The sequence below is a fragment of the Poecilia latipinna genome, unplaced genomic scaffold (assembly GCF_001443285.1).
Source record: "Poecilia latipinna isolate Pla-1442-1.1 unplaced genomic scaffold, P_latipinna-1.0 Scaffold150, whole genome shotgun sequence".
Lineage (NCBI taxonomy): Eukaryota > Metazoa > Chordata > Actinopteri > Cyprinodontiformes > Poeciliidae > Poecilia > Poecilia latipinna.
In genome coordinates, this window is record NW_015112766.1 from 151234 (window position 1) to 169517 (window position 18284).

The window sequence follows — 18284 nt, forward strand, 5'->3', positions numbered from 1 at the left end:
TGTGTTATCCTTCATAACTCTTGCAAACATAATTTCTCACGCAGTACCGAGATGAATATGGACGCCATGTCCCTTATATCTGTAACATGACATAAAGATGTTTAAGTTTTATTTGGTAACAACTACTGGTCAGCCATATAATGTTACAAAGATGCAGCAAGTTTTAGATAGATTTGTATCATGTGCTTGAAAATAAATAAACAGATAAATAAAATGGAAGATCTTTTCAGGATCTCTTGTTCCTGGTTAAAATGGCAGGAGAGCAAAAGAAGAAACAAAGAGATTACAGAGTAAATTAAATTAATTTTAAATCCAGTACTTTGGAAAAAGTACTAGATTTAAAAGTTTCTTCTAGTTTAGCCTATTTGTCATCCATACATTTTCAAGAAATTTTATTAGCGGAAGAAAATACTGAAAATACAAACAAAAATCAGGTTTCAATCAATCAATCAATCAATCAATCAATCAATCAATCAATCAATCAATCAATCAATCAATCAATCAATCAATCAATCAATCAATCAATCAAGATTATTTGTATAGCACATTTCAGGAACAAGGCAGTTCGAAGTGCTTTAAATCATAAAAATACAAAATAAAATGTTATAAACAATCATACAGTCACCAGTTGAGAAAACCAGAAAACAAACATTACATTTTGCTGAGTGCCATCATCAAGATCATCAATACAGATCAAATAAGTCGATCAATATTCCATTCATTATGGTTCAAAAGCAAAGTTAAACAGGTGGATTGCAGCCTTGATTTAAAGGAACTCAGGGTTTCAGCAGTTTTGCAGTTTTCTGGAAGTTTGTTCCAGATCTGTGGTGCATAGAAGCTGAAAACTGCTTATTTATGTTTATTTCACTGATCACACTCTGGCCTGATTACTGCCGGACCCATAGAGTCAATAAATAAATAAATGAAACAGAGCCAGTCTGACAACATGAAGTAGGACAGAAGATTTCAAACAGCAACGCAGCATGCCCTAAACCATGGTGAATGTTCCAGTTCGTAACCTTAAGATTAAACTCTGTTGGTCCAGAACACACCTGTAAGGCTACATCTGAGTGGCCTAGTTAAAGTCTGGGCATTGAAATTCTCCAAAATGACTTTAAACAGATGTGAATCATAAAAGAAAGCAGAAAAAAGTGAATATTTTTTCCCATGGACCTGCGGAGTATAACTTTAGGCTCAGTTAATTACATCTCCCAGCTGAAAAACGCTTTGTCACTACAGTATTTTACTGCAACATGAAAGGTTTGAAGTGAGCTCAGATCCAGTCAGACCTGTTGGATGAACTCCGAGGGAACCGCCTCCTGCCTCCTGCCTCCTGCGTCTGCGGCACTGAAAGTGTCTGGCTGGGCTCTGGCACCAACAGATCCGACCGGAGAGGCATCATGGAGGCAGGAGCAGCTGTGCTCTTGCTGGTGGCCCTGCTGGGGACCAGTTCAGCGAGCAGCTTTTATGGAGACAGCATCAGCCTGGCGCCGCTGCAGCAGAACGCAGATGGGACGTACAAGGTACAGAACATCACTAAACACAGAGCTGATTCAGATTCTGAATGTTTCATTTAATTCAGTTCTATCAAACTGAAGACAGGAATAAATCCTGAAGCTTCATTAGCCAGGACTAAAACAAATCATAAAGGATTTTATGTCACATTTGAAGTTTCAGTTTGTTGGAGATACTACAGTCTGTTTCCTAACTGGAGAAACGAAACGGCCACGTCAGGTAGACAGGGAAATAAACAAAAGGAGTGATTTTTGGCACGCTGAACACCTGCGTGTCACCCTGCTGTCAAGCATCAAATGACTTATGTCAACAAAATGTCTTTGAATCTTATTCAGCCTGTTGAGATGAAACCTAAACTGAAGGAAAACAGTTTAGGTTTGACCTGGAAGCTACTTCCAGGTCAAATAATTTATTTTACAATCTCTGATGTAAATCTAATCAGATTATGATTGTAGTTGTGATCAAGCTCCCGTTTCTCTTCACTTTCATTCCTCTAATCTTTTAAACTGCTCTTCATCATCAGTTGTCTGAAGATTTTCTCTGGACTTGGCTTGTTTTTTTATTCACTTTGAGTTCCTAAACCTCATTATTCCTCAGCTGAACCCATTTAGTCTGACCTGTTCTGCCTGATGATGCTTAAAAAAAGGGGCAAAACCCAGAAAAGTCCTGAGCCAGAACCCAGCAGCTGCATCATAAATCATATTTTCTGGCTGTCCAACATTTTCATATTTTCATAGATTTATCTGACTGGTAACAAACAACCAAATATCTAATTTATTGGGATAAACTGAGTGAAAAAGCAACAAAAGTCCTAAGAAATAAATCCAAGACATCAGGATGAAGTTTTCCAGAAACACCTGGATGTTTAGTTTATGTTTTTCAAACCCTGCAGGTGACTTTCTACCACCGACAAAACGGCAGAACCAGCTGTCAGAACCAGTCGGCTCTGCTCTGTGATGGTGGGGTGTGTTCGGACCTGGACCGGTCGGCTGCGGTCCAAACAGACCAGGATTCTTTGGGCAGATGGTGCCAGGTTGAAGAACGCACAACAGCAACGTTCCAGCCCAATGGGACAAGTTTCATTCTGAGGTGAGTCCAGATCTCACCAACCAGAACCAGAACTTACCAAACAGAACCAGGACTGACCAACCAGAACCAGAACTGACCAAACAGAACCAGAACTTACCAAACAGAACCAGAACTGACCAAACAGAACCAGAACTGACCAACCAGAACCAGAACTGACCAACCAGAACCAGAACTGACCAAACAGAACCAGAACTGACCAACCAGAACCAGAACTGACCAGTTCTGTGATCCAGGTTTATCTGCATGTTTCAGTTTCCTGCAGAAATCGGTGACAGCAGATTAGCTGCCATACAGGCTGTTGCCCAGGGCGCCAACTGCTGAGGGGCGGCTGCTTCAATGACTCAAAAAATAAAGTACAATAAACAAAATGAAATAAAAAAAACAGCAGAAATGCACAGCATGACTATTTTTGTATTGAAAGTGAAAATTCAGAAAATATAAACTCAGTGAGAAAATAAAAACTAAACCTAGTTACTGTTGAACTACAATCAGCTGATCCAACATCAGTAGGCAAATAAACATTTAAATGAATTAAAGTGTTTATATTTTTAATTCACATCAGATTTATTATTATTTACATGTTACAGCTTCTTGATGCCCCAAAAGGCAGAAGGTTTATAATCTTATCTGTTTATTCTGTTGCTTTCATAACTGAATATGAGTCTCTGAATGGGAACACTGGGAATACTAGAAACACTGGGAAGATTATATCCCAACTTTTAACGACTTCTCTGTTGTCTTAAATATTTTCACAAAATAATCTGTCACATTAATAACAGAATAGAATAACAAAACTTTGAGTAAGCGTCATGAATTGGCGGTGTGTAGTGGTGAGGTATTCGCAGGCAGACCCAGGTTGAAGATGAATGATGATTTTAATAATGAAAGGTTCATCTCAGAGCAGTCCAACGAGCAGAAGGCAAAGCACTAGACAATACAACATATGACATACAACTAGGATCCGACAAGAGACGACAGGTGGCATTTGATTACATTCAGTTTATTCATGTTGTATAAATGCACATGTCATCTGCAGGCATTTCATTCCAGATTCTGGTTCATCTGATATGATCATCGTTCAGGTTCAGTTTATTATTCAAATCGGTTTCATTTTACTGCATCAAATCGCTGACTTAGCAGCAATCTCTCATCCTGAGGATGCATGTGGCGACAGTGGAAAGTTAAACTCCTCATTAACAAGAAGAAACCTCCAGCAGAACCAGAGCCAGACTCAGTATGAGCAGCCATCTTCTTTGACCCACTGGAGGTTTGAGAAAAGAAAGATGAAAACACGAAGAAGCCCTGATCCAGGAGTACTTTCTATTTCAAAGAAAGCAAAGAGTTTAAAGTTGCCACACCCTGAGAAATGCGGTGGATTGTTGCCCCTCTGAGTTTCCATCCAACTCGCTGTCACATCAACACCTGAATGTCTTTGTTTGGCTGACAGCTTTGGCAGAACAAAGGCAGAGAATAACAACAGCTGACGCTTCCTCATATTTACAATTTACCAGAAAGCTTTCAGGTCATGCAGATCTTTCTTTTGAAAACTTCTGCAGAACATTTTGTTCTCAGACGACTCAGTTATTATTACTGGTATTAGTATGAGATGGTTTATTAGTATAAGGTAAATTATGACGTTTAGCTTGGCCATACATTCAACTGCTCGAGTTAAAGAACATTTTCCTGCTAAGTATTGAGGCCAAAAGAGATTTTCTTTTAAAGCTGTGAGGATAAAGCCGTTAAAATGTGTTAAAAGATCCAGTGTATTTGTAAAACTGATTCCAAAGAATAACTTTACAAGATGCTCAACATTCCTCTTTTTAATGCTTTATTTTTCATGTTATCATAAAGGTACTATTTCATTTTCCTAATATTGTGGCTTTATTCTGGCAATATAAGTTTATTCTTGTATCATATTATTTTTGCTTTATTCTCATAGTTATTTATTCTCCATCATTTTACATAAAATCCATGTTACTATAAAATATGTATAAGACAGTAAACATTAAATAGGATAGAAGTATCCTTTACTTTTTAACAGACAGAAGGATGTAAATTTACAGAAAGGTATGAATGTGAAAACAGAAAAATAGGAATAAGAGAGTATATGGGCGAATTTACAGGATTAGAAAACAAAGCTGTGTAGTTATTTAAAAGGTAGCATACAATAATAACTAAGTAACTAAGTAACTAGATAGAGGAATTAAAACATACAATATGTTCGTGCTGATAGTGCATTAAGCAAAAGAATATTTACAATAATTTAAATTTTAACGACTTGTTGAGATTTTTGGGAGCAGTGATGGTTCTGACAGCTGCTGAGGTGGAAGGATCTGTGATAACGCTTCTTTGTGCACCATGGATGGTGCAGTAAATGTGTGTAATATGCAATAATCAAAACTACTAAAAATCATAATATTCATAATAATACAATCAATGTTTTAGTGACTTTAGGGAATTGACTTTCTGCAAATAAACTGAAAATATTGATGTCTTTTATATGATATATTAAATAATGTCATTCCATGTAATCCAACCTTTTTTAGCTTAATATACATAATACACAAAAAAATCATGTTTTTCTCCTATGTTGGCCGCCAGGGGGCAGTAGTAGAGTGACTATCAGTGACTGGATTTATTTGGAGAAATGAAAAGAAAAACTTTAAAAATATATAGTGTTTAGATGAACGATGATGATGTTTTCACATCCTGGTTTTGACTTCTTTACTCTCAGAGGCTCCGGCTGCTGCTGGGACAATAATCTGGAGCACAAATCCAACTGGGAGAGCCACGCAGAGCTGGACCTGGGAGTCAGATCAGACTCCTACCGCATCAACAACTGTCCCGTCACCGCAACCGTGGCTTCCTTACGGTACCGGAAACCGTCTGGTTTCATCTAACACGGCTTGTTAGGGAAATGTGATTGAAAAGTACAGAGTTTGACCTGATGGGGAATGAAAATGTTCCTGCAGGGTTTCTCAGAACTGCTTCACCCATCTTCGCCTTCTGGCTCATGATCCAGATGAAGACGTGGTGAGATGCCGCTTCGCTTCCGGCGCCCCAGCAAACTTCACTCTGGACGAGGTAATCTGACCCGATCTGATGTGGGATACAGTTTTCAACCTCACAGTATTTTATACATAGAGAGAGTTTTACAGGTAGAACCATCAGAAGATGATTGTCAGCCATTTTTCATTTTAAATACTCATTTTTCAGAGTACCTGTACGCTGAGAGGCTCAGGTGAGCTCCAACTTGGCCAACACGTGTTTGAACTGACGGTGGAGGATTTCTCCACCAAAAACGTGACGCTGACGTACGCAGACGGAAGTACGGCGACCCGGGAGGCCTCCAGCACCAGCCTGCCTCCGCTCTGCAGGCTGAAGCTGCAGTTCGTGGTGGACGGTGAGGAATTCACCCGCTGAACAAACGACTCATTTAGCCAAATAAACCACTAAAAACGGCAGTGAAAAAAATGACACATCACTGATTTCTCACTAATATCCCTGAGTTGTTTTCATGTACAGATTACAGTATTAAATGAATAGTGATTAAAGACAATTCATAAAAAATACTTTATTTTGCTGAATAGTCTCTCGTTATATTAAATATAAATTATTATAATTATACTACATTATATTGTTTGTTTATTTATTTTTTATTTATAAATAAATAAAAGAACATTTTATATCAAAGGCTTTAAGCTGAATAAAAAAGGCAGCAGAAAAATGGAGAAGGTGATATAATCATATTTGATCTAAAACATTTCTTACATTTATAACATCAAACGGCTTCATGGTTTTTGACCCATTTGTCACTTCTGATTAAATCTTTTCTGTGTTTTTGATTCAGTCCTTTCTCCGACATCGAGCTGCGTGGCCGGTGACCTTCTGCCCATGTTCCTGTCCCGGACGCCGTCGCATGGAGACGTTCTCCACGCCAGCGTGGGTCAGACGCTGCAGCTCTACGCCGAGGCCCAGGCTCAAAACGCGCAGTACGGACCGCCGCAACGCCGCTTCCTGCAACATTTCTGCATGCTGTTACACACCTGTCCTGTTTACTCCTCTGAAGGATCCAGGGCTTCCAGGTCAGCGGCCCCCAAAACGTGACCAAGGAGTTCAGAAGCGGGTCGGACGGGAAAGCAGAGGTCACTCTGCGCTGGACCCCGAAGGAAAGCGACGCCAACAAACTCGTCCCGATTTGTTTCGCTGCAGACACGGCGATAACGTGAGTAATTTCATTACACAGAAACGTCCTGGTTTTCTCTGCAGCTGCTGTTCAGCAGACCAGTGACGTTCAGGATGAGAGTTTTATCATTTTTAATTAAATTTTAATCTCATTAGTTCCTTAAACACCTTTGGATATGCATAAAAATCACAGTTAACACTAACTAATTAGTGATTAATTTTTAAAAGATTAGCATTTTTCTAACTGTGTGTTTGGACCATTATAGATATAAAAAAAAGGGAGATTTCTGAAAATTTGTCATTTTTCAAACTCTGAAATTAAATTTTTTTAGAAGACTTCTGAGAAATCTTCTGGGAAATGTTTGACTTTTCAAATTCAGAAATTTTCCATAAGTTTTATACAATTTTTTTAGATTAATCTCAAAATTTCTGAAATTTTTGTACAAAGTGTACTCCTTTTTTACAATGGCCCTGATACGTCATTGTTAAAAACATAAAAGTATAATTTAAAATACTGCTGTACTGAACAGTAAACAGCTGCAAAATAATTAAACACTGATGTTTATTGTGGAAATAATGCAAATACTGGACAGCAGGTAGATTAATATTAGAGAATAAATTAAGGTTAATAAGATGTGAAACCAAAAAGTTTGGTGCCAAATTTTCAACATATCATTTCCAAATATAAATAAATAAAGTGTTAAATTAGGAGCTTGAACTGATGTTTAAATGATAAAATCTGAAAATTTCTAAGAAGTAAATTGGACTGGACTGAGGCTGATAAGTGTTGGCTGTTTGTAGTCGAGTCGCAATGTTTCATAAAACAAAACAAAAAGTTGTCATAATTATGATCAAAACTGATCTGAAATCTGCTAGAAAACAATGGTTGTAGCTTTGGCATCTAAAAATGAAACTGAAACAAAAAGTCCAAACTCACCAAGCAGGACTCATTTTTTCCACGTTATTTAGATGTTATCTAATTCTACTGGTTTCAAAATGGCTCCAACTTGTTTTGTTTTCATCCCACAGCCAATCAGAGATGAGATGTGTCGTTGTCACGGTGACCCATACTGGCGCCCTGCAAGGTTTGTTCCTAATAACAATAAAACATTACACACACACACACACGCACACACACACACACACACACACACACACACACACACACACACACACACACACACACACACACACACATAAACCAGAAGGATAGCAGGGACCCATCATCTTCAAGAAGATGATGATCGATCTATCTATCTATCTATCTATCTATCTATCTATCTATCTATCTATCTATCTATCTATCTATAAGAGAGCATAAGCAGGAAGTTGTAAAGAGGTGAAGATCCGCCATGATGAACCAAATGTTCTCATAAATGTTTTTATTGTATCACACTTATCACATCTCTTCTGTCATCCTTATTTTACCTTCTGCTTAAATATTTTGCTGCAAATTTTTACAGTGTTATTTTGACAATGAATTTGTGTAAAACGTATTTAGCTGCGCTAACATAGCGTTAGCACCAATGTGCTGAGCTGAGAGCAGAACGCAAAGAAAATATGATATGACCAATAGTCCAATGATGCAGGAGATCATCTAGTATTTAAAACGTCCAAACTCTTCACCTTAAATCAAAGTGAACTTGATCAGTGACATGTTGCTGCATCTGAGGTGCACAAAGGAGCGTTACCACAGATCCTTCCTCCCAGCAGTTGTTTCCATTCCTGCATTCAGTTTGTCCATTCATCTAATAATTATTCAATATTCAGGTCAGAGTTCTGTCTACGTTCCACCAGAACTCTTGTGTTGTTGTTTGGAGACCATTTTTAAGTAATGTAACGATAATGGAAAAACAATGCAAGAGCACATTCTCAAAGACTAATACAGTTTAAATTCTAGTGAACATTTAACACTGGAATTGGAAGATATTTAAACAAAACAACAGAAACAATAAATAAAATGAATCATAAAGTCTCTGGAAACAAAACTGTCCTTCAAAAAAAGGAATCAGTTGAGAGCAAAGCACCAAACTGAAGACTTTCATCATCCAGTTTTTAGTAGAGAGAGAAAAACAGGAAATCATGCAAATGGAAATGATTGAGCTTATTTTAATTGATCATGTGATTAATTGATTAATTGCTTATTGTGACAGGCCTAATGATCACATTATTCCTGTGATTTCCAGGCAGAGCCTCTGTTACCTGCTTGCCCAACAAGATGACGGTGGCCTTGGAGAAAGCCTCCATGCCAGACATCAGTGAGGAGTTTCTGTCACTCAGAGACCCGTCGTGCACGCTCACCACCAACGGCACCCACATCGTGGGAACCATGTCCTTCAGCACCTGTGGCACAAAGCTGGAGGTGTGGAATAAATCAGAACCACCTCGGCCTGATTCCTCTCTGCCGCTTCGCTTTTTTCACTCTGATGTTTCACCTGAAAACAGGACAAAGGAGACTACATCGTCTTTAAGAACGAGATCCACTCCATCGTGCGGTCCAACGAGATCATCATCCGGAGGAACAATGTCAAGATCGACTTCTACTGCGAGTTTCCCAAAACCATCAGCGTCTCCAACTTCTACAACCTCCACCAGGCCGACTACATCTTCACCGAGTCCAGCTTTGGCAGCTTCGGCTACAGCTTCGAGATATACCAGGACGGCAACTTCACCAGCAGGGTGTCGCCCGACGCCTACCCGGTGCAGGTCAAGATGATGGAGATGATTTACATGGGCATCCAGGCTGTGTCGGAGCTGCCAAACGTCACCTTGTTTGTCGAGTCGTGCAAAGGAACTCCAGACAACAACCCTGACAACCCCATGTACTACGACCTCATCAAGAACGGGTGAGTCCTGCTGCTCAGAAACACTCGCTGAGGACGCTCAGAAAAACGTTTTTCATCTGTGGTCTTCCAGGTGTGTCAAAGACGAGACGGTTAAGATCCACCCGTCAAACCAGACGAACTTCAACTTTGAGATCCAAGCCTTTAAATTCAACGGAAATTATGACCAGGTAGGTCTGAGAGGAAAACCCAGAGCCTTCCAAACTTATACCATCCGGCTACTGGAACTTTGTTCTCTACTAATACATCCACTTCATGGAAAACCCTCCATGATGCTGCCACCACCTCAACTTCACCACCTGACATTTTTGACACTGTGGCCAAGTAACTCAACCTTCGTCTCACTGTCTACAACAATCCTATTTGACCCAAAGGTCTTTATTTATCAAATTTAATCCAGCCACACTGTGATTAATCAGATAAACGCCTGAAAGCTGACGCCAACTTATCGTCCTCAAGAGATTCCACATGCTAGCTGGACATTCATCCCAAACAAGCTTACTGGAGTGGAAAGGATTTGTTAGTGAAGGCAGTTCAAACATCAGTCAACAAAACCATCAAAACATGTCAAATATGTTGAACAAAGTTCCAGTTGTTATGAATCAGAGGCAACTCTAAACAGGCAGGTTTTTAGTCTAGATTTCTGTTTTTCAGTTTTCTGGAAGTTTAATCCAGATTTATGGTGAACAGAAGCTGAATGCTGCTTCTCCATGTTTGGTTCTGGTTCTGGATACAGATCAGAACCAGAACCAGAAGACCTGAGCGGTCAGGAAGGTCGATACAACAGCAGCAGATCTTTAAGCTGTTCAGTGGCAACAATTTTTAAAATCTGTTCTCTGAGCTACAGGAGAATGAGGGTCTTACTGGAACCTCAGCCTTTTAATCCTAGAAATGTTCTTCAGGTGACAGAAGGCTGACTTTTTAACCGTCTTTATGTGTCTCTGAAGGTTCAGGATTGAGTCTTTAACTACACCCAGGTGGATGCATTCAGAGTCAGCCGGTGCTTCGAAACATAGAGCTTGTAGATACTGAATATGAGGGGTTGTCGGACTGAGCCTTGTGGTATCCCACATGTGACTTTTGCTTGTTCCTATTGACACAAAGAAGTCTCTGTTCTTTAGGTAAGATTTGAACCAATTAAGTTATTAATAAAAAGCTTTGATTGTGAGGAATGTAGCTGCTGGAGATGCTTGAACTGTTTGGTTCTGATCCTATTAAACTATAAATGTAAACTATGAATCACATCAAAATATTTTTAGATCCCACCCTGGGAGTGGCAACAGGACAACCAAATCAAACTCCAGAGATCCTTTGGTCAACAGTAAAGGAAATCCTTGTTTTTGTTTCCTGTTCTTCACATTCCACCTCAGGTTTACATCATCTGCAACGTCATCCTGTGCGAGCCTGGGAATCCCTTTTCCCGATGTGCGCAGGGATGTCTGAGCGAGCCGTCCCGCCGTCGCAGACGAGGGCTGAGCATGGAGACCACCGGGCACTACATTACCCAGGGTCCTCTGCAAGTGGTTGGGCCAGCTGGTCCCAGTTCTCCAGCGGAGCACAAGAAGATAAATGCAGCTCCGAAAAGTGACACGGCTCCTGAAGGTTAGAGTCTGAGCGACCTGACGGTCAGGTTTCCTGTGTGAGTAAAAACTGAACATTTTCCTGATGTCTTCCAGGGAATTTTCCAGGAGTTGTTCCAGAACCCAGATCGGACGGAGAAACCTGGAGGTTCAGGGAGGTGTTTGCCTCCAACATCACCACGGTGGTGTTCGGCAGCGGCTTCGTCCTGTCGCTGGTTCTGCTGGCCGTGGTGGTCCGCTACTTCAGCAGGAGGAGGAGAGCTGAAGACCAGAGCTTTCTCATTGAAGACGAGTTTGAGAAATAAACGGCTCCCTGAGAGCCTCTGGAAAACAGATGAATTAAAGGAGACAAGCTAAACCATCTTTTTTACCCAACCAAGGTCTGAGATCAGGTTTGATCAGAATCAGAACTCAGTTCTTTTCTTTTTTCACCTGGTTTTACAGAAAACAGTGAAAAGTTTCAATCCAAACCACTTTTTAGTGTAAAAACCAATTAAGATATTTTGTTTCTAAGTACAGAAATAACTGTGATAACTAACTGTTAATAACTGGCCCAATAAGTTTGCTTATTTCATGTTTTTTTTTCACTCAGCATTTAACATTTTATTCCTCTCCAGGAAAAAAGGATTTCATTTTGCTTAATGTATTTTTAGACCAGCCCAGAATTAGTTTGTATCAAATAAAACCTGATTTCTGATCAGATCCAGTTTCTTTTAGCCAAACAATCAAACTGTATTTCAGTCACTAACCAAAATGGCCGGTTAGCTCCAACTCAGTCTAAACTCCAGATTTCAGCTGATCACTGAGATCTTTGAAGCCGGACGCCTCTGAACAAAAATAAAAGCTTGTTTTTTGAGTTCAGACCTTCAACTATCAGGTTTCAGTAACGTGTCTCCTTTAATTCATATTTCCTTTTTTCATGCAGCCTTAAGATATTTTATCTAAATCTGACATAATAATTTGGGAGTTTTTATCGGTTAAATCAAAACTTATTTTGCTTTGCAAACAATATTTTAGAGGAACTTCTGAGCTAAAATTGCTTTCAGTGCTTCAGATTTACAGATCACAGTTTTCTTGGCAGCAGAAGTCGACAGATGTAAATGAATCAGCTGCTTTCAGTTGCTGAGCGTGAGAAAAACCAGCTGATCGGATCTCCGACCCGGTTCCACTTCACCTGCAGCAATGCTGCTGCACCTGAAACACGTTCAGCTGGATGCCTTCATGCTGCTTCCTCTGCTCGTCAACAGCTCCAAATGTTTGTATGGCCTGATTAGGTTGTCTGGTTATGGAAACTAAATCCAGCATTTTAAGGGACTTCATGTTAAGATTTACATTTTTCCTACAGTAAAAAGAGAAGGGCTTTACGTATACGTTCGTTGGTTATGTAATAAAAAGCTTATGGGAGCCTGTGTGGAGTGTTTAATGCTTATTTCATGTTTCTAATTCAGTTGAACTGAAATTCTGACAATAATGATGAGATTATTTGGACATTTGGAGAGAAAAGGAATCCCAACCTGAAGATCTGAACAGATTCCTCCGAGCAACAAAATCTGATCAGGTTTTGTTGATATTATCTTCAGATCTAAGTATTGGTGTATAAATGTATAAATGTGTGTGTATTTGTACGTGTGGATGTGTGAATGTGGCTTCAGTGAAAGTATGATGAAAAGTACTTCACAAAAATATTACATAAATCCAGTCCATTTACTTAAGAAAAATCAGAAGCTGTTTTTAACTATTATTTTTCATTTACTAACAAAAAAAAGTAATGTATGGGACTCCAACTGTGAAGCTAAACAAATGAACAGCAATAATTTGGGTTATTTTTTTCTGTTATAAGAGAAAAAAATGGTGGTTCATTTTCCACCATGTTGTTCATTCATAAATGTCAGTTTCAATCTAAATATTTAATTTCTAAGCTAAATATTAAACCAAATAGTTAATGAAGCTCCATTTTTTTCTCCAACAGAAAAAAATAACCCAAATTATTGCTGTTAATTGTCATTGCTGTAGCTCTTACATTGAGTTTTCCTCCTGCAATTACAAGCCTTACTGTTACCCCCCACAGGGCAACAGTAAGGCTGTTACCCTCCACACTGCCTCCACCAAAAGCAGCTTGGTTAAAGGGATTTGGCTAATCTTTAATGGATGCAACAAACAAACTCGGCTCTGCAAACTAAACACAGGCAACTTTCCTGACAAATGAAAAGCGACACTATTTAACGAGAAATAAACAGCATTTCTAGTAGCGTAAAATTTAGCCAAACAAGTTTAGTTATCTTTTAAATCAAATTCATATGATCAACTCCGTCAAATGTCTTATTTTAGCTAAAACATAAAAACTTCTGTTTTGAACTTATATTTTCTCTAAATGCCTAGAAGCAAAGGTATTAAAACTAAAATCAAACAAATTATTAATTGCTGTTTCCTTAAAATCCAGTGAAAACTAAAGAAGATATATGTACTCATTACAATCTGCAGCCACAACACCAGGGGGCGCTGGAGGTCAGAGTAATGTCTGTAGCTGCTCATTGCGACACATCGTCACTTAAAGCGAATATTTTTATCAGGTTTGAAGGCACTATGACATTTAATTTGTACATTTTCTCTTTCAAACATAACAGAAAATAGAACACTGTAAATAAAATTCTTTAAGCCTCTTCATGCAAAAGGCAATAAAAAAAACGTTTTACATAACAAAAACAAGGAAAAGCAAAAAGAAAACTGACAAAAAATTAGTTAAACAAGGAAAAGAATGAGCAAAAAAAAAAAAAAAAGAATTAAGGAAAAACTAGGGGGGGTCAAAACATTCCTACAGATTAAAATAAATAATAAATAAACTGAGTAAACTAAAATCTACATTTAATTCAAACACCCATTATGAAAGCCTCTAAGTTATTCCAGGATGTAAAAGCTTATATTTATAATAAATTCTTCTATCCTTGCTTTGACTGAACACCTGCCATGTGTATAAATTAAAAATTAAATCATGTTGGATTGTGCTGTGGTGGTTCAGGGGTTCAGCACAACCCACATATGGAGGCCTCAGTCCTAGACGCAGCTGTCACAGGTTCGATTCCCGGCCCTGGCGACCTTTACTGCATGTCTTCCCCCGTTTCTCATTACCCACTTTCCTGTTAATTAACTATCAAATAAAGACCACTAGAGCCCAAAAAAAAATCTGCTGAGCATTTCTTGACAGATTTAAAATAAAAAAAATTACATCATATCCATTCCTGTATTTTTGGAATATTTTAAACTGATTTCTACACCAACAAGGTGAGAAAAAGGAAGAAGATCCAACCAAACCACTTTTACTAGTTCAGTCATTTCATCTCTCAACTATTTTATTGAGAATATTTAAATATTTATTTTATAGCTAGAAATTAATAATCTAATTAGAAATATATTTGATAACATCAGATAAGATGAAAGATGTAGTTTTATTTCAGATTTTAGTTTCTTTCTTTCGATGTCGTATTTTTATACAAAAGAAGCAAATTATGGAAATGGAAACAAACCAACTCCACATTGATTATCAGTTAAAAATAATCAAACTTAAAGATCTGCTGTTGCTGAATCAACCTTCAGGCCTCTCAGGTCTTCTGGTTCTGAGGATGCAGAACCAGAACCAAACATGGAGAAGCAGCATTCAGCTTCTGTGCACCATAACTCTGGAGCAAATTTCAGCTGAAACACTGAGCTCCTTTAAACCCAACCAGTTCAGAGTTGCTTGGATTAGTAACCGTAACGCTGTGTGAAACCTGCAGCTGCGCCTGTTGTGTTTAACTTCCAGCAGCTCTGCTCTGTTTGCAGCTGCATCTAAACTCACCTCAGTTCTGAGTCCTCAGGTTGACCGAGGATCGTTTCCTGGTTTCTTCACAAACGTTTGATACATGCCACGTCTTGGAATGTGTTTGCTGAGCCGAGTCAGCAACTCTCAGTAATTTAAGGTGTGTACACAATGCACCTGCAACAATGAATGTATTTATGAGCACAGATGAAAAACTCAACAGACATGTGATTAAACATCAGCTGTTCTTGCACACACAGCTTTTATCATAACAAAGAAAACATTTGCCTCCACTTTGTTTTTTTATTTTTAAAGGAGGCTTACAGAAGCCATAAATCACTTACTGAATGTGAAGCTTTTGTTGCTTGTTGAAAATAGAAACCAACTCTTCAACCTGAGATGTTATTGATTGATTTCTGATATGGTTGATAGATCAACAACCAGCATTGATTTTCATATTTAATTTTCTCCAGCGAACGTTTCGGGCGAGAGGCGGGGTCAGCTGGACGGGTCGCCAGACTGTCGCAGGGCAACACAAACGCCTCAGGCACTAATTACACCAAAACACAACACAGGAACCTGAATCCTCACACTTTCACCTTCATTTTTATTTTTTAGAAATTTGTGACCAATCAGTTTTTAAGGTGTAGAATTGAACAAATACCTGGTTTTCATGCTCATTATTCCACAGCAACCAGCAACAGTTTTAATTGCTGAACAACTAATGACTTCATCAGAGTCGAGGAGTTGGAGCAGTTTTGGATTAAAAAATCAGCTTTTGACACTTTAAACTATGACAGAAAACATTAAATGTTGTAAAAGTATCCACAGAGAGTCCTTATGGATATTGACGCTGTGGGCTTGAAGGATTTCCAGCAGCAGTCAGTCTTACAACAAATCTGAAAAGGCCTCTGACTGAAGGCTGCTGCTATGTGACGGCTTCATTAGTGTCATGACAGGCTAGCAGCTCAATATCCAGATGGTGAATAGCTGATCAGCTGTTGAGCACTGCTCATCCACCTCCTTTGCTTTTGGCACTCCTCAGTACATCTCTGCCTAGAATGATGCTGGAGTAGGGGATGTGATCCTTGGACATTATGATGGTTGGAAGTGATGGAAGGAACTTCCTCATTGTTTCTGCATCCATGAAGCCTCTTCAACTCAGTTTTACATCATAAAAACTGTTCCAGATGAAAACAGAAAAAAAATCCTTCCAGCTGAACAGCATCCAGAAGCAAAGGGAATAACTGATCAACCATGCAATGGCTCAACTAAATTAATATGAACAAAAGTCTGGAAAAAATCCCAAATCAGAACTAATGTAACGGCGATATTTGAACGAACTGCCACTGTGTACATAACTCATACCTGAACCATTATGTATGCATCATAAATTTGCCAGATTTTTGTTTTCAGATTCTGTTTCCAGCCAACAAGGACATTGGATTTATTTCTACACAGCCTTAGTTTTTCTACCTTTCTCTGAGTTGCTGATCTGTGATTTCCAGTAATGTTTATATGTAAAGATGAATGTTCAAATCAAACAAGTCTGAGAAGGAAAATATATTCATTTTATCTTGGATTGTCATTTAATATTCAATGAAAAACTGAAGAATTAAAGCATGTTTTGAAAAAACAAACCTGCAAACTTTCAGCCTAATTAGACTGTCTTCTACTTCATCCTCATTTTACCATTTTAATCACCAAAGACATAACTATACCTTATTGTGGGAGCTGGTTGCCTGCATGTTGTATTAGATCTTCACTATATGGTGCAACGTGACTAATAAAAATGTGGCCAGCCCAGATATTTATCTATCTTAGAAGCTCACCACAGCCACATACCTGGGAGGAATAGTTACCGTCAGACTGTGAGACACTGGAATGTAATTATGTCTCTGAAGTGATAGTATAACAAACTTTTTACTGAGCATTGCTGTTGCAACACTTGCTGTGTGAACAATAGCTGATGGTTAACACCAAAGAACACAAAAAGTTGAAGGTTCCCGGACATCAAGCTAATCTTAGGATTTAAATATTGCCCAGCAGGAAACTGGATGTTGTTTTCTGACTAAGAACAAACCCTTTTAAAAAAAAAGCTGATCAATGAAATCTGTGAAATAAAACTAAATCTGAAATTGCAACACACATTAATTGCTTCTACATCTTATAATGAGATTCTATAAATACATTTTAAATTCCATTTTGTCTCCTTCTAAACTCAAATCTGAAAGTGTTTTATCAGGATTTCGTAAATCAGACCAGCCTGAAGTGGTGCTTTAAATGTAAAGGGAGATGCATTGCATTCAGAAGACTTTACGTTGATCCCTGACATAAAATGCTGTGGAAATTCTCTTAACCTTCCTACGGTGTTAGGGTCCCTACGGACCCGTTTTGAGTTTTAGCATGCATAAAAGTACTTCATACATTTGTTTTTTGCGTTGAAACTTTTTGACTTTGTCAGGGACTTCCATTTAAACAAAGTAAAATATATATATATATTTTTACTAAATTATAAAGTGCTCTGGTGAAAAAAATGACTTTTGTGGTGTTCGGGTCATTAGTGACCCGGTTAAAATTTTCGATTATAAAACAATAAAAAAAATGCCAAAAATTAAATCATAAACACACAATCAACCAACAGCCTCTTCCTCCAACCACTTGAAGTTCATTTATGGGCTTTTCTCTTTGCCTTTTTGCAAGAACAAACAAAGGGAGACATGTCCAGGCTTGTCAAGCCATTTGAGTGTAGACGTGGTGACTTGCAGAGTATACATCTCCAATTCACCAATTCACAGGATGCAACAATGAGGAGAAGATTCACTGTAAATGAAGCTTTGGATCACATCTTTGCTGCAAATGAGGCAGAGGACACACAGGATTTTAGCGATGGAGATGAGCAGGCCTCTGAGAACGAAGATGATGTGGAGTACCAATTGGAAGAAACAGACACAACTGATCAGTCTGAAGAGGAGGTCACTGGTCCCATCAGGGATGTTTGGGAGAGATGGGTGCAACTCCTTCCACTGGATCATTCCATTGGAATGATTCAGCAGGAGCAGCTTCAGCACCAGTGACCTCCTCTTCAGACTGATCAGTTGTGACTGTTTCTTCCAACCACTACTACAGCTGTCTTAACCACCACTACAGCTGTCTTAACCACCACTACAGCTGTCTTAACCACTACCACAGCTATCTTAACCACCACTACAGCTGTCTTAACCACTACCACAGCTGCCCCAACCACTACCACAGCTGTCTTAACCACCACAGCTGCCC

The 18284-nt window shown here is 38.7% G+C and overlaps 2 protein-coding genes across 2 annotated transcripts in view; both read left to right on the forward strand.

Annotated features, from left to right (window-relative positions):
* The first annotated feature begins 1278 nt into the window (after positions 1–1278).
* On the forward strand, positions 1279–11669 carry LOC106945565 (uncharacterized). The gene is made up of 13 exons (XM_015029322.1): positions 1279–1523; positions 2408–2604; positions 5339–5476; positions 5577–5688; positions 5821–6007; positions 6455–6596; positions 6674–6829; positions 7819–7874; positions 8976–9151; positions 9235–9635; positions 9706–9802; positions 11003–11234; positions 11309–11669. The coding sequence occupies exons 1-13, from the start codon at positions 1401–1403 to the stop codon at positions 11515–11517; spliced, it is 2226 nt and encodes a 741-aa protein (XP_014884808.1). The 5' UTR covers positions 1279–1400; the 3' UTR covers positions 11518–11669.
* A 6143-nt stretch (positions 11670–17812) lies between these two features.
* The window catches only part of LOC106945552 (uncharacterized), a 21542-nt gene continuing 21070 nt past the window's right edge, over positions 17813–18284 (forward strand). Inside the window, exon 1 of the mRNA XM_015029298.1 lies at positions 17813–18078. Coding sequence (XP_014884784.1) covers positions 17813–18078 — 266 coding nt within the window. The remainder of the gene's footprint in view (positions 18079–18284) is intronic.

Coding starts and splice junctions, on each gene's coding strand:
- LOC106945565 (XM_015029322.1), top strand. CDS start 1,401: ATGGAGGCAGGAGCAGCTGTGCTCTTGCTGGTGGCCCTGCTGGGGACC. Junction 7,875..8,975: donor CCATACTGGCGCCCTGCAAG/GTTTGTTCCTAA, acceptor TGTGATTTCCAG/GCAGAGCCTCTGTTACCTGC. Junction 9,636..9,705: donor TACGACCTCATCAAGAACGG/GTGAGTCCTGCT, acceptor GTGGTCTTCCAG/GTGTGTCAAAGACGAGACGG.